General features: G+C 33.5%; 2 protein-coding genes across 2 annotated transcripts in view; both read right to left on the reverse strand.

Moving 5' to 3' along the window:
- Window positions 1-3,656: 3,656 nt before the first annotated feature.
- hspb1 (heat shock protein, alpha-crystallin-related, 1) lies at window positions 3,657-8,077 on the reverse strand. The gene is made up of 3 exons (XM_079416333.1): window positions 7,630-8,077; window positions 5,246-5,309; window positions 3,657-4,472 (listed from the first exon to the last, which is right to left on the reverse strand). Exons 1-3 carry the CDS (start codon window positions 8,033-8,035, stop codon window positions 4,307-4,309), a joined length of 636 nt encoding a protein of 211 aa, XP_079272459.1. The 5' UTR covers window positions 8,036-8,077; the 3' UTR covers window positions 3,657-4,306.
- A 5,850-nt stretch (window positions 8,078-13,927) lies between these two features.
- Window positions 13,928-14,442, reverse strand: part of LOC306869436 (uncharacterized protein) — a gene marked incomplete at its 3' end in the record, with an annotated part of 32,657 nt that continues 32,142 nt past the window's right edge. Inside the window, exon 13 of the mRNA XM_079416215.1 lies at window positions 13,928-14,132. Coding sequence (XP_079272341.1) covers window positions 13,928-14,132 — 205 coding nt within the window. The remainder of the gene's footprint in view (window positions 14,133-14,442) is intronic.

Here is a 14,442-nt window from a genome sequence, read left to right on the forward strand (position 1 = left end):
TTCAAAGTGCACATTTTTGGAAACAATACCATTAGCAACTGTGTAAATTATAAAAATGCAGTGATGTTACACGCATGAGTATTTCGTGTTTAGTGTATAGGCATGCGTTAATTTCTTTACAACGTGACATTGCCAACTACTGGCCTGGCCTGGCATCTATAATACAGGATTTTTAGTAGTTTTTGAGGATCTTTATGAACTGGGATCGGTTTGTCAACGTTGTCATCTGTACTCAAAACTTTTCAAAAACGCAAAGGAAAAACATTATGTAGTACGTTTTGTAGTACATTGTTGTACCCTTAGCTCTATAACAAAGACTTCTGTACTGAGACTTACCTACCTTACAAAAAGCATCAATATGTATGGTAAACCAGTTCAAATATGCTAATGATACACTAATTAAATGCTTTTTTTTTTTTAAACTGTGACATTTAATCAATGCATTTGCGAGAATGTCACTGAAAGGCAAAAATCATGATACTGCAACAAAGTACAAATGTTTCATAGACAAATACTAATGAAATGGTGCCCTTGTGCTCCTGGATAGCTGTATACGCCACCAACTCCAGTCCAAAGTCAAGCAGGCAATCTGCCTGAGTAAGATGGAGCCAGTAGGGCAGACGTAAGCACGCTGAACTAAATCCTACAACACTAGCAAATATTGATTCGGTGAGGGGTTGATGAGTTTGTGTGAACATTATACCATCAGGCAAAGACAGAGAATGGGAAATCAATGATTACGAACAAAAGAAGCAAGGCCAGCGAGTCTGGCAAAGCCTGCCAGTCGCACAAGGGTGCCTGATCGCTTTCTTCCAAACCCCATTACTAATGATAATATGATCTGCAAAACCGGTCTTTTTGCATAGACCTTTCACTTACAAAACAATTCCTTGCACACTTAGTACTTGCAAGGTAATTAGTGACTGAGGAATAAAATAATTACTAAATAACAAAAAGTTACTACTGTCCCTGCTTGCACCTGAAAACAATTTCACCATTGTCTTTATGCAATCATTTATTTCTTTTCTTTTGATATTGTGAGATTCGACTATTTCTGAAATGAGGATATCGGAGGGTATGGATAAACACTACCTCTATTTCTTAGATCCCACAGCTCTAAAGCGACTGATTCATTTCGAGACACAATTTGAAGGACCAATCAAAATGGTGCAGAGGTGAACGCGCCATCCAATAGGACCATAGCTGCCACGCGGTTGAAAAAAAAAAAGTATAAACTACGCAATCTTTTTGTGTAATGTAAATGTTTTGGGGATGTACAGTGTATAATATATTTGTGGTTTACATAAAAAAAAAAAAACATTTTGCATTTACATTTTGCACCAGGCCTACTATTTAAATGATACACCTCATGTACCTCGAACACTAAATTTGAAGCTGCTATAAACATACTAAGTTTTTTATTTTATAGGCTACATGGCAGAAACATCCATTGCAGAGAGATTGATCAATTTATGCCAAAATACAGTCTCATGGGCAATGGCGTTTGTTGGAGTGTGGGTGAATAAAATGACATGATGTGAAAGAATTTCAACCAATTTCAACAGAGTCTTTCAACCATTTTTTTAAAACCAAGAAAATCCTAAACATATGCTGCAGAATTCATTCTTTTCGTGTAATTATTAGATAAAGAACTTTAGACAAATCTTGAAACATGTTCTGAAGTCAAGTCCCGTATTTGCTGATCTACACAGAACCAACTTGATCTATCATGTTGAAAAAGGCATATTGTTTCTAGGTTCCTTAGTGCATCGTTTCCATAAAGCATCCCTCAAATGTGCATATGCTGAAATTTTGCCAGTTGTTAATCCATAAGGGTTAGAGTTTAATCAGATCTAGCACTCAGTCCTTTTAAATTAAATTTTTATGTTCTCCTTTGGCCAATTCACAGTGCTCTCTCTGTATTTAATATAATAGATAAATTGCACCCCATATTGCTTTTATAACAATTTGGCAGTCGTATCAATATTATTGAAATGAGAGTTAGTGAGACAGAGTCTTAGGAGAGCTGACCTATTTCTGCGTTTCAGCTGATGGTGTGCATGCGCACGCATCTGTGGTTCCTCCAATCAAACCCTCGGCTCATTTCACTACACAAGACCGGACTAGCTCAGAAAAGGACAGCTGGCAAAATAAGGAATGGATGGATTCAATAGATGGGAAAGAGGTAAAGCTTTTCAGAAGAACAGTGCAGTCAAACATAGAGCAAATCATGTCTTTGGTTTCCATCTGGAGTTAGTTGGACAAACAATTTCCTTCAATCTCATGCCATTGGTTTATGCCAATGTCAGGCCACTAGGAATATTTTTACATTACACAAAGAATAGGTCACAGTTGCTTCTGCATATAAAGCTAGAATATGCGTATTTTAACAACAACTTAAATTCATCTGGACTAGCCAAAAATTTTTAAGATACACATTAATTTTTATGCATACTGTACAGATTTGTTTTGTACCATCCAAATAATTGTTTTTATAATGCGTCGTCATTTTAATATACAAAATGAACATGAAATGCATGACAGTTGGTAAATTGAAAATTACATAATGATAACAGCACATTGCACTTTCAGTGGTCTGATGGCTCATGTACTAAGGCAATCTTTGTTCAGAGCTGTCAGAATCAATACAGTTCATCAGTGCAGCTTCCTTTAGATCTGCATTATCTCCTAAAGCACCATGCAGGGTTAAAAACATCTGTAATTTGTTCACCACAGAAGTGCACGGGTAATATTAACACAAGGATTTTCCTGACAATAATGAAAACTGCGTGCAGTCAACATGAAAGATGCTACTTTAGATGAAGCTTACATGCATGACTACACTATGAAATGCATTATGCATAAAACATTTCAAACAATGTGCATTACTTATTAAAGGGGTTTCTACCAGTTTCTGTCTCATCACTGCTATTTTAAGGCACCTCTTACAGTTACAGTCAATAACCATATTGATTTTATGTTTATTCCCAACTCAACCATGAGGATGTTCAGAAATACAGCTCATGATCGGAAAGCGTTTATTACAGTCGTTTAAAACATTATGCAATGCCTCACAAAACCCAAAGAGAGCAATCTGAAGACACTCCCTGCTGAGACGACTGATGTGAGGAAACCATGTTGTTGCGCTTCCTGCAGTTAAACAGCATGGCGATGTCTGGTGGATTCTATTTGTATGATAAATTCAAGAGTAAACTTTTTTTTTTTTTTTTCAAAAGGAAACAGGCTATCCTTCATTTTCAGTTTCTTCAGCTTCATATGAGAATAGAGTTAGATTGGGTTTAAAAAAGCTACAATATTGTAGCCTAAAACAATGGCTAAAAAGCTACAGTATTTACTTGTCAACATTAACTAATAGCTAACATGGACAAGGTAACATAGCAGAAAACAAAGGTTTCAGGCAGAGCAACATATTACATTTTGATGAATACATATTATAAAAACCAACATTTTACCAGCATATGGTAAAACTGCAGTTTTGTGAAGCTCCGGAAGAAATGTCATGGCCATAATTCACCTCAAAATCAAATTAATATATATATATATATATATATATATATATATATATATATATATATATATATATATATATATTTTTTTTTTTTTTTTTTTTTTTTTTTTTTTTTTTTTTTTTTTTTGAAGACAATCCATTTTTAGGACCATTTGCATTGTTACATTATTTTCAATTCTTACATTACTGATGTAGTGCAAAAACATCTCATTTATATTGAATAAAATCAATCCCTCCAGACAGTTAAAAAAATGCTACCAGGATCTATATGCATAATTATATTTTATTATGTTCTTTAATATGTAAATAATACATATTTCAATAATGGGGTAAAATGTTTAATTGTCATGAAAAAATAATGTTGCAATGCATTATATATATATATATATAAATCTAGATTGCACATAAAACAGGCTTAATTTTCTTTGTGCAAAATATAATTTTATATTTAATCTTTTTGATTTAGGGGTGAAAGATGAGCATGTTTTCTAGAGATTGGTTTGTACACAGTCGTTCTGATTTACTACAAGTAGAAAAGAGGAGGATGATAAAAAGAAGAGACAATGAGGAAAAAGAGTGATGTAAAAAATGAGATGGGAATGCAATATAGCAATTCCTCCTCTCCGACCTGCAGTTTACAAAGAATAGAAGTATCAAGACATTAATATGGAACATTTGCGTTCATGCTGAAGAAAACAAACTCAAAGAACCACTGTGATCTGCCTGTGTGTGTGTGTGTGTGTGTGTGTGTGTGTGTGTGTGTGTGTGTTGTAGTGCTCAGGGTTTCTTTGTACTGCTGGCAGTCACTGCACTGCCTGTGTTTACAGGGATGTTGATTTCAGAGCCCTGGATGGCAGGTTTGGGCAGCAGAGCTTCAATGGTCAGGATGCCCTCAGGAGACAGAGAGGAGGTGATCTTCTCAGAGTCGACACCAGAGGGCAGACTGCAACACAAGACAATCACCTGACATTCAACAAATCACAGCTCCAGACAAAATGTCATCTTTAGACAGGCATCACATCAAGTTTTAAATCTATTTGACTTATCTAGAGGATATTTTATATTAAATTTGTACTATATATTTCTTTAGGTCAAAAACTACTACACTAAAATAAAACAAAAACTAGTATGTTTTACAAGAAAATACTATTCCAGTTTTTCCACTTTAAAATTTCACATTTAATAATATGTTTCACTTGCCGTTCTGCTGTAATTGTAAAATTTACTAGCAATTTCTGAGTGAAATTTGTTTCTAAACCTAATTTTGTCATTGAAGTATCTGTCATATATATGTATATATATATATACACATAAATATATATTCTATTTCAGTTTTATTTAAGTTATTTCTACTTCAAAAAAATAATTACTTGTCTAATTCAATGTGTTACTGGCCATTTCTGAGTGAAAATTGTCTCTATACCAGTTTTAGTGCACTTTTTTTCATAGGAGTATCTGCCACACACACATTTTGCAGTTAATGTGAATTCTTTTTTTTAAGGCACTTCCAAGCCATTGAAACTCAAGAGAAATTAACACAAAATATGAGCACAGCTCCACAGAGAGTTTCAGCTCTTTCAAAAGCAGATGTGAAATATTATGCAATGTGATGCATGAATCACTGTCAAGAGCCATTATCTCAAACATGTCCCACCCTCTTAGTATTCTCGGGACACTGTGACTCTTGATCCTCCCTATCAAGTGTGCCGTACTTACGTGTATTTCCTGGTGAAACATCTGGACACAAAGCCATGTTCATCCTTCCGCTCCTCATGTTTGCCTGCATGCAGATCAGACGAGAACAGACACATGGAAAAGAAAAAACACATGAAATATCGCTCAGATTCTTCAAAACAGCAAAGACTGAATTAAAAGAAGAGCAAATGGATATTTCTCATCAAAATGGGATCAAAGGATCTAAGCTGTTATCCACATACCCTTGCTGAATATCAACTGTCTCAGTTGTGTCTATTTTTATAAGAAACCACCATAAGGTCTCTTTAGCAACTGGATAGCAACATCTTGGCAACCAATCACCATTCACATTATTCAGATATGTAAATCTGATTATATTGGCAAAATCTGATTAGTGTTACGATTCTGATATAGTTTTGATGGTAGTTGATTGAGACAATGGGGAGTGTTTCACCACATGTTGACTGAGCTTTGCCTCTATTGTGTCATGTTTAAGTTTCCTCAGTTTGGCGACGAGTATCTGCTCCTTTTCTTGAATCTGTAACATAACATTGTGCGTTTGACCTCGCGACTGTTCCTCAAAGCCCTAAACTCTGGCTGAAACCCTGCCGGGTAACTCAGCACCAGCTCTGTTTGTTTAGACAACGCGACTGAGACCTCAGAAGACCCTCGCCATCTGACAGATGGCCACAGTGACGGATGAGATATGAGAGTCATTAAGAGAGTGGAGTCCAGTGTGTATTACTTCACAAGCTCAACATGAAACGCTCCCCATTTTATTCATTTTGATTCATTTCCAAATGAAATAAAAGGAAAAATGTAAGACAGTAAAAATGTTTGTACTTGAATGTCTCAAGCTCTGGCCTCTGCATTCTGCACATGCTGTTTTAACTGCTTTGTGCTCTGGTTATGTAATATCTCAGGAATTTCTCAGGAAAATCAGCTCCCACCCTACAGATGATGAAAGTTCTCCCAGCAATGCCTGTTATTCAGCAGCCTTTTGTTTACTTCACACTTGACTGGTGGTGGTTGAGGAGAGACCCCCCCACATGATTGTAAAGTGCTTTGGGTGTATGGCATTTCACAATAAAGCGCTATATAAATGCATCATTCATTCATTCATTCATTCATTCATTCATTCGACCACCTCTCTTCCTTAGGGAAGCCCATTTCTTCCACAAATAGAACCCCCCCAAAAAGGCACATCATAATTATGAGATAAAAAGTCACAATTATGACAAAATATCCAAATTATAAAAAAAAAAAAAAATAAAAAAAAAAAAGGCAAAATGACCACAAGCCATAATTATGAGGCAAAAAATTTAAATTATGAGATTAAGTTAAAATATTGACAAATTTTTTTTTTAAATGATGATTCTAAAAGTTGAAATTATGACCTACTAAGTCATAATTATGAGGTTAAACTCAATTCTGACAAAAAAAATTTAAATTATGGAAATTATATTTTCTAATTAAAGTTGAGAAAAAAAGAAAGTCCAAATGATGAGATGCTAAGTCATAATTATGAGATAAAAATTCAAGTCAATCTGATGATGTCAAAATTATTATACTAAGTCATAATTATGTGATAAAAACTCAGTTATGACAAAATGATATGAGATACAAAGTAATTATTTTGAAAGTTGAAATTATGACATTAAAAATTCAAAATTATGAGATATTAAATCATGAAAAAAATGTCATACTAAGTCATAAGTATAACGTAAAAGGTAATTATTATGACAGTCAGATTTTATCATCATTATGAGTTTTATCTTGTAGTTTTGACTTCTTTTGTCATTGATTTTATCATAATAATTTTTATATCAGAATTATGATTTATCAAAAAAAAAAAAATTCTTATGTAGCAAAAATGGGCTTCTATTCTTCCTGGACATTTCCCTTCCAAAACAACTAAACAAACCAGCTCGAATTTCCTTCCTGAAAGTGAAATATGAACTTTTATAGTAGTTTTTACATGCTATAGCATCTGGACACACACAACTTTGGACTACTATTCATTGTTGAAGATCTTTTCCCTTCACTAAGTTCACTTTTCTGCATCATGTTTAAAGACTCATGTTTGAAATCAGCTGGTGTTTTGGTGATTTTTAGTGGATGTTCAATACAAATCAGTTCACGCAGGTGTAAAGAATCACATTAACTAGCAACATCATCCACTGAATAATCACAAACCAACAATACTGGTATCTATTGTTTTAGCATGGACAAGCCTATTTTTGTGAAATGCATGTTTTTTTTTCTACAATAAACAACACTTGCTTTTAGACTATGGAATCTAATGCAATGACATTCAGACATTTTTAAGAGTGACTTTTGTGTCCAAATACTTTATGAGATATAGTCTTGGGCTAAATGAAGAAATTACGAAGCAAAGTGCTTACCGGTGATCTCCACCACCCCATCCTTGGTCTTCACCGTCAGCTCCTCTGGGGCGAAGTGGTTGACATCTAGGCTGATCTTCCATGCGTCTGGCGTCTGCTTTATCTCAGACATTCCCGAGCTCATCTGTCGGGACAGGGCCCGGCTGTAGGTCGGGGCGTGCATCATGGTGGCGGTGGGCGACATGGGCATTTGAGCCACTGGGCTCTGCATTAAAGAAGCCATTTCTGGAAATCCAAAGGGCCGAATGTATCCGGGCCAGTGTGTGCTGGGAAAGGTGGGCATCTCCTCGGAGAAGTGTGGCATCCCGAAGGTCTGATCGAAGAGCCGGCTGCCCTGGTACCAGTCGCGGAAAGGGTCCCAGGATGGGCCGTGCATGAAGGTGAAGGGAATGCGTCTCTCGGCCATGGTTGAAGTTTGTTCTTGCTCTGAAAGTTTTCTGGCAAGTGCTGTGTCCTGTTTGGGAGTGCTGAGATTTATAAGAACGTTCTTAGCCGACACCCCTTTTCCACACTAATGCAACACCCCCTCCCATCCAGATATTTATAGAAGTGACTAGAATGTCTATTCATGGACGGACTCGCATGAGAATGGAATCCAAGGCAAAGGCCTTCCCAAAGCCGGCACCGTTCCTTTTCTGGATGGTTGAACCTCTCTCACAAACACATTCTCTTGTCGTGACACAGGAGTGGAGGAATCTGGAGGTCAGCACAAACCGAGCCTTCTGATAACCCAAAGATACAACAGGTGACCAAACACACATGCGCTAATTCACAGGAGGAATTCAGTCAATCTGCAAACACAAAACAAATTCAAATAAAGACAAACAGGGTCACAAATTACAGTCACAATTTAAAGTAGAAAGGCTGAAATAATAATAGTAATAACAATAATAATAATAATAATAATGTTCATTAATTTTTGTTGATCTTTATTTTGAAGAAAATAAAATTATATACATAAAACGTTAAAAGATAAAAAAGCTAAAAAATTATAAAAACCTACAACAAAATTATTAAAACTTTATTTAAAATTAAAATTTAAAAATAAAAACTAAATTAAAATATTAATGAAAACTATAATGGTATAAAATAAAATAACACTGAAGACAAACAGGGAAACAGACAAGACTGTCAAACTCAAACAACAAAAAAGCTAGAAAAATTACTTCTTTTATGAAAATTTTTTACTTCTGAGGATGTCTTGGAAGCTTGGTTATTATCGTTAACTAAAAATAAAACCATAAAAAAAAAAATTTACTTAAAAATAAATGTTAAGTGAAATAAAATAAAATATAAAAAAGCTTAAAGTTATTTTATTTCAGCTAGTTGCCAACTGAAACGAGTAAATATAAATAAAATAATTAGAAATTAATTAATTAATAAATAGAAATGAATTAAAAAAAGTGACAAAAACAACAAAATAACTAAAAGTGAAAACCAAAAAATTAACAAAAACTATATACTAAAATTGAAGAAAAATTGCTTCTCACTGACAATATCATGACATCTTCATGAACAATATCTTATATTACAGTGAAATATAGGGTAATGGCGCATGTGTATCAGTAAAGCAGCACTCAGATGTTTAATGAAACCCTCAAATAGTGTGTCAGCAGTTTGATTTCAGCTCTGCATTAAACTCAAGACTGTAAATCTCCTGACTGCAGGAACACATGCTTTCATTCCTGCATCGACGCCTCGCAAAAACAAAAAAACGCATTCCTGGAGGTCAAACACTAGAGTGCTAGCAACGTCACAGTCACGGGTTCGATTCCCAGCAAATGCATGAATTAGACTATTAAATGTACACCTTTAATACAATGTAAGTCGCTTTGGATGAAAGTGTCTGTCAAATGATTAATGTAAGTACATCCATTGTACAGATGGTTTCAGACTGAAGTACCACAGTGCAATAAGGTACAAGAACTGTGAAAATATAATGAAGGTGGATATAAAGATATCAAGACTAATAAATAGGATAAAAAGAATGCAAATTTTCACTCAAATTAATTCATTTACACACTTTCATCCAAACTTACAAACTGATTAAAAAAGTGGTTTTATGGAGTTTGAAATGTTCCGTAAATCAAATTCTGGAAGAAACTAATGGAAGGCAGTAGGAATGGCTAGACAAGTCATTTGAGCTGCTGGTTTAAAAATACAACTGCTCCATTTTCCCAGGTGATCAGCTGGAGTTTGTGAAGGAGCAGGAAACTTCCAGACGCAAATCCAGATCACATGAGCATCTTCTACAGCATCAGTAACGCCATCTAGTGCTGAAGACAGTGCTCAGAATAGCATACTGCGTATTATGACTGCAAATTCTGCTGCATGTCCTATAAAAATCAACACTGTACAACATCCCATGTGCTAGTTTTCCATTCTAAGCACTAGAAACGTGCTATTATTTAGATATTATTATAGCTTTTATTTATGCTTTGACTTAGCTTTTTATATTTTCAGATTTTTGCTTTTGTAATTTTTTTTGTATTTTGTTCTTTTAAAAAGATATTACTATTCAAGATTAAATTAGTTTTATTTCAGTTTTAGTTTTATTGATTAATTGATAATCTATTATAGTTTTGAATAATGTTTTGAATTAGCCTTTATTTTTATATTTTCCATTTTAATTTGTCATTTTGTTTTATTTGTTGCTTTTATTGCATTTATTCTTTTATAAATATTAAGATTAATTTAGCTTGATTTCAATTTTTTATTTATTTAATAATTTTTTATACACTCATAGTTTTCATTAATGTTTTGAATTTACTTTTATTTATTTATTTATTATTGGTTTTCATTTCAAGCTTTATTAGTCATTTTATCATTAGCTTTCATCTGTTTTATTCTTTTTAATATTACTTTTTTGATTCATTTATTTATTTATATTTTATTTAAAGTTTTCGTTAATATTTTGAATTAGCTTTTATTTTTATATTTTGCTATTTTATTTATTTTTTTCTTTATTTTGCTATTTTTTTTTTCAATATTACTAATTAGGATTCATTTATTTTAATTTCAGTTTTAATTTTAGTTTTTATTTCGTTAGTCATTTTAGTGCTTCAAGTAAGTTAGTTGGTTTTAGTCCATTTTTCATCTAACATTCATATATTATTTTAGCTTTATTTCAACAAAAATATTTTAATAGTAGTATTTTATGATAATAACCCTGACAAAAACAAAGGGAAACTCAAAATCAAGAACAGCACATGAAGATGAACCATTTGTAGAGACTTTTATTATGTGTTTAATTATGACTGGTGACTAAATCTACTGACTTTATACAGTTGGGAAGTGAGAGCCATATCAACTCACATGAGTAACTCAACAGGTGTCTGTAAAATCATATAACACTGAAAAAAAGGAAGACTGAGGCCGATTCCTGCATTACGAGGTTAAAGTTCACTGTCATCCAGCTCCTTTATTAGCTCTTTCCAGAACTCACAGGAAGACTGAGAAAGAAATCACTGATAAAGGCCAGATCAGTCTCCATTTGAAGGAGGGAATGACAGAAAAAAATAGAACAATAAATCATAATATATATTTCCGAAATGCAAACTCGTAAAACAACAATCTGTCTTCTGCTGGAAAAAATAATTTCACAACAATTCATCTTGGTTCTGCATTTAAGGTCAACATGAAGCTCATTTTATTCTCAAAATGCACCAACTTTTTGAATTATAGAAAAAAAGCAAAACAGAAAATGCATCAGGAATTAATTGGACGATGAAGTTGGCAGATGCTTGAGAGGTAAAATGCATTTTTGAAGTTGTTTCAGAGATGAAAAATAATAAAGACTATTTTTTTGGAATAATGTGCATCGATGAATCATATAAGACTAGAAGCATTAAGAAAGTAAACTGAATCAATTCTGATTCAATGTTGACTTTAAAAAGCGCAGAACGATCCAAAATGTGTTTCCAACATACTTTGCGAACAGAGAAGTCCTTATAAAAAACAGTTTCTCAGAGCCAAAAAATAATCAATAACAAAATAATTATACAACAAATAATAAATAAATAGCATCACATGAATAAGTCACTGAATAAATATGCTGAAAAAGACGTTTTTGCAGCCTGGTTTCAGGAAAGTGCACCTACACTAGAGACGCGAGTTTAAAAACAACAGATCAGAACTGTACATGGTGTCTATATAACACAGACAGAGCTCTATTTATATGCACTAAACACAGCCAAAATAGAAGTGGAATACTGTATATAATAAGAAATATCACATCTCCAAAATGGAATGGCATTATAGGTGCATCAGATATGGATTTACCAAAGAGATCGGAGAGTAAAGGACTGACACCCAGAAACGCAGCCTCTCCTTTGCATCATGCCAAGCTTTTCCACATACAAAGCCTTTATATAATCCGCTATAGAACTTGGAATATACAGTGCATAGTTTACAGCCAAAACTTGCAGCGGAAATATTCAAACTGAAACATCCTGACATACAATCATTATAATACAACTTGAAAAAACATGAGTTTTTTTAAATACTAAATGGGTGAATCTCACAAAAACTGTCAAAAAAAATTAAAATATATGCATAAAAAAAGATTTTTGTTTATTATTATTATTATATACATTTAAACCACCCAATCATCAATAAATAAATAAATAAAATTTATAAAAAATAAACTGCATAATACAAGTAAATAATAATAAAAGCCTGTATTTTAAAAATCTTTTTAAACATAATTAACACAATCAAGATTACTAAACACTATTAACAATTAAACAGATTTAAACCACCAAACTGTCATTAGCCTAAATAAAATATTGTATAAGTACTATTAATGTGTGTGTATGCATATTATATGTATATATTTTGACATGGACATTTCTTTATGAGATTCACCCAAATCATAAGCTACTGTAAAATCATTTGTTATTGCTTTCGTTCATCAAGTTGAGTCTGAATCTTCACTGTAGGAATAAAGTCTCTTGATTTGGAGAATATTTTAGACTCCATCACATTAGTCTCTCATTGTTAACCCAGTTTTTGGTTATTTTTGCAGCGTGGAAGAATTTCAGGAAAAAGCGCTCATCTCATCTTTGTTCTTCAGGCCTTTTTAGTCTTTAAATAGAGACACTGGATCTATTGTAACATTGAATGCTGACAGCATCATAAGTGTGTGTGTGTGTGTGTGTGTGTGTCAGCATCTTGCAGTATTTGACGTTAGTCAGCAACTCTTGGTGAGTAAAATGATTTTAATCTGTACAGACTGCCCGTGTTTTATTGTGTAATGTCAAATATATTGTTTGCAGTTATTTCCCAATTCACTTCCTAAAATGCTTTTGTTCACACTGAACACTCAAATCCACTCTTCAAGTCTGCATGTCATTTCTCATCAGACGTGTTTGTTCAGACAGTGTAGTTTATGCATTATATCTGGTGTATCTACATAATTTACCATAGTGATAACATCTTTTTTAAAAGATGGAAAAATCTGATATTATGCATTTTTATGCTGTTTAAAGTACAAATTGGACAGAGTGGATTTGAGTTAGATACACCAAAAAATAAATAAATAAATATATAAATTAATTAATTATAATAAAATTAATAATGATTTTTGCTTTCTGATTGAACAAAGCCTATGTTAAAGGTGAAGGGTGTGATTTCTGCATCACAAAGTCACAAAATAAGCATGTTTTCTCTTAAATATAATATTAAATATAATAAATATAACCAAGTTTGTGTCAGATATATAAAAAAAAATAATGAATAAAATAATTAAATAAACAGCAAATCAGTCATTTTGTCTTATTTTCCAGTATAAATATGTAAATATTTTAACAAATTTTAACAAATTTAATTTTAAGAAGCAAAAAGTCTTCACCAAATGTGGTAAAGAAAATAAAGATGTTTTCCACCTTAAATTATTATTACTAATTATTACTAATTTTTTTTTCTGGTTTTAAACATAAACTCACTTCATTTTGACAATCTTTTTCATAAAACATTTTGCATTTAAATTTGCCCTCTCAAGTAATTGTATTTTGATTTCATAATGTTTGTACTGGATATACATTTGTACTGTAATACAAGACAAAAGCAATTGCAAGTGCAATTACCCACTTCACCTTTAACATATCACATCATTTCTGTTCAGTTTTTGCATGCTAGCATGTATGTATGGAGCGTCCTGTCAGGTAACCCTCCGGAAACCCTGATACCCGCTGCACTACATCTGCACGTTATATAGTGTTTTCTCCAGCACAGATCCTACGGCATCCTGCACGGCTGCGATGTTTGTTTCGTCTCCCCTCCGTACCTTCATTGGGTCTCAGAATGCGGGGCTGTCATAGCTGCTTTGGCTGTAGTAACTGTGCGCGGGGCTCGGGCTCCGGCTGCGGCTGCGGCTATAGCTGCTGTAACTGCTGTAGCTGTAGTAGCTTCGGCTGCGGCTGCGACTGGAGCTGCTGTAGCTGCTGGCCGAGCTGGAAGAGGACGGGCTCGGCCGATAGTACGGGATGGGACGCTTCCGTGCGCTGAGGAAAAGATGGCAGAGAGAGATCGTATAATATAGACACGTAATTTTAATAATAATAAGCACTTTAATACCACTTTGACCACTCGATAACATCAAATATGTGCTGTGCCATCACTTTCTATAAAAATTACCATAGTTACTATTTCATTACAAATAAGATATGAAACAAATCTAATTTTTGAGTGTCGTTAGAGGTATTTTGGTAGTAACTATGGTCACTTTAGTAAATTTACTCTAATTTTCTTACATGCTAGATTGTTTCTTGATGGTCCAAGGTGGTCTAGCTAGCCTGACCAAGATGATTTAGC

This window comes from Barbus barbus (assembly GCF_936440315.1).
Source record: "Barbus barbus genome assembly, chromosome: 5".
Classification (NCBI taxonomy): domain Eukaryota; kingdom Metazoa; phylum Chordata; class Actinopteri; order Cypriniformes; family Cyprinidae; genus Barbus; species Barbus barbus.

Excerpts from the sequence above, each read along its gene's own strand:
- hspb1 (XM_079416333.1), bottom strand. The coding sequence starts at position 8,035 with ATGGCCGAGAGACGCATTCCCTTCACCTTCATGCACGGCCCATCCTGG. Across the intron at positions 5,310-7,629 it reads TGGGGTGGTGGAGATCACCG|GCAAACATGAGGAGCGGAAG; the intron begins GTAAGCACTTTG and ends ATCTGCATGCAG. Across the intron at positions 4,473-5,245 it reads TGTTTCACCAGGAAATACAC|TCTGCCCTCTGGTGTCGACT; the intron begins GTAAGTACGGCA and ends CTTGTGTTGCAG.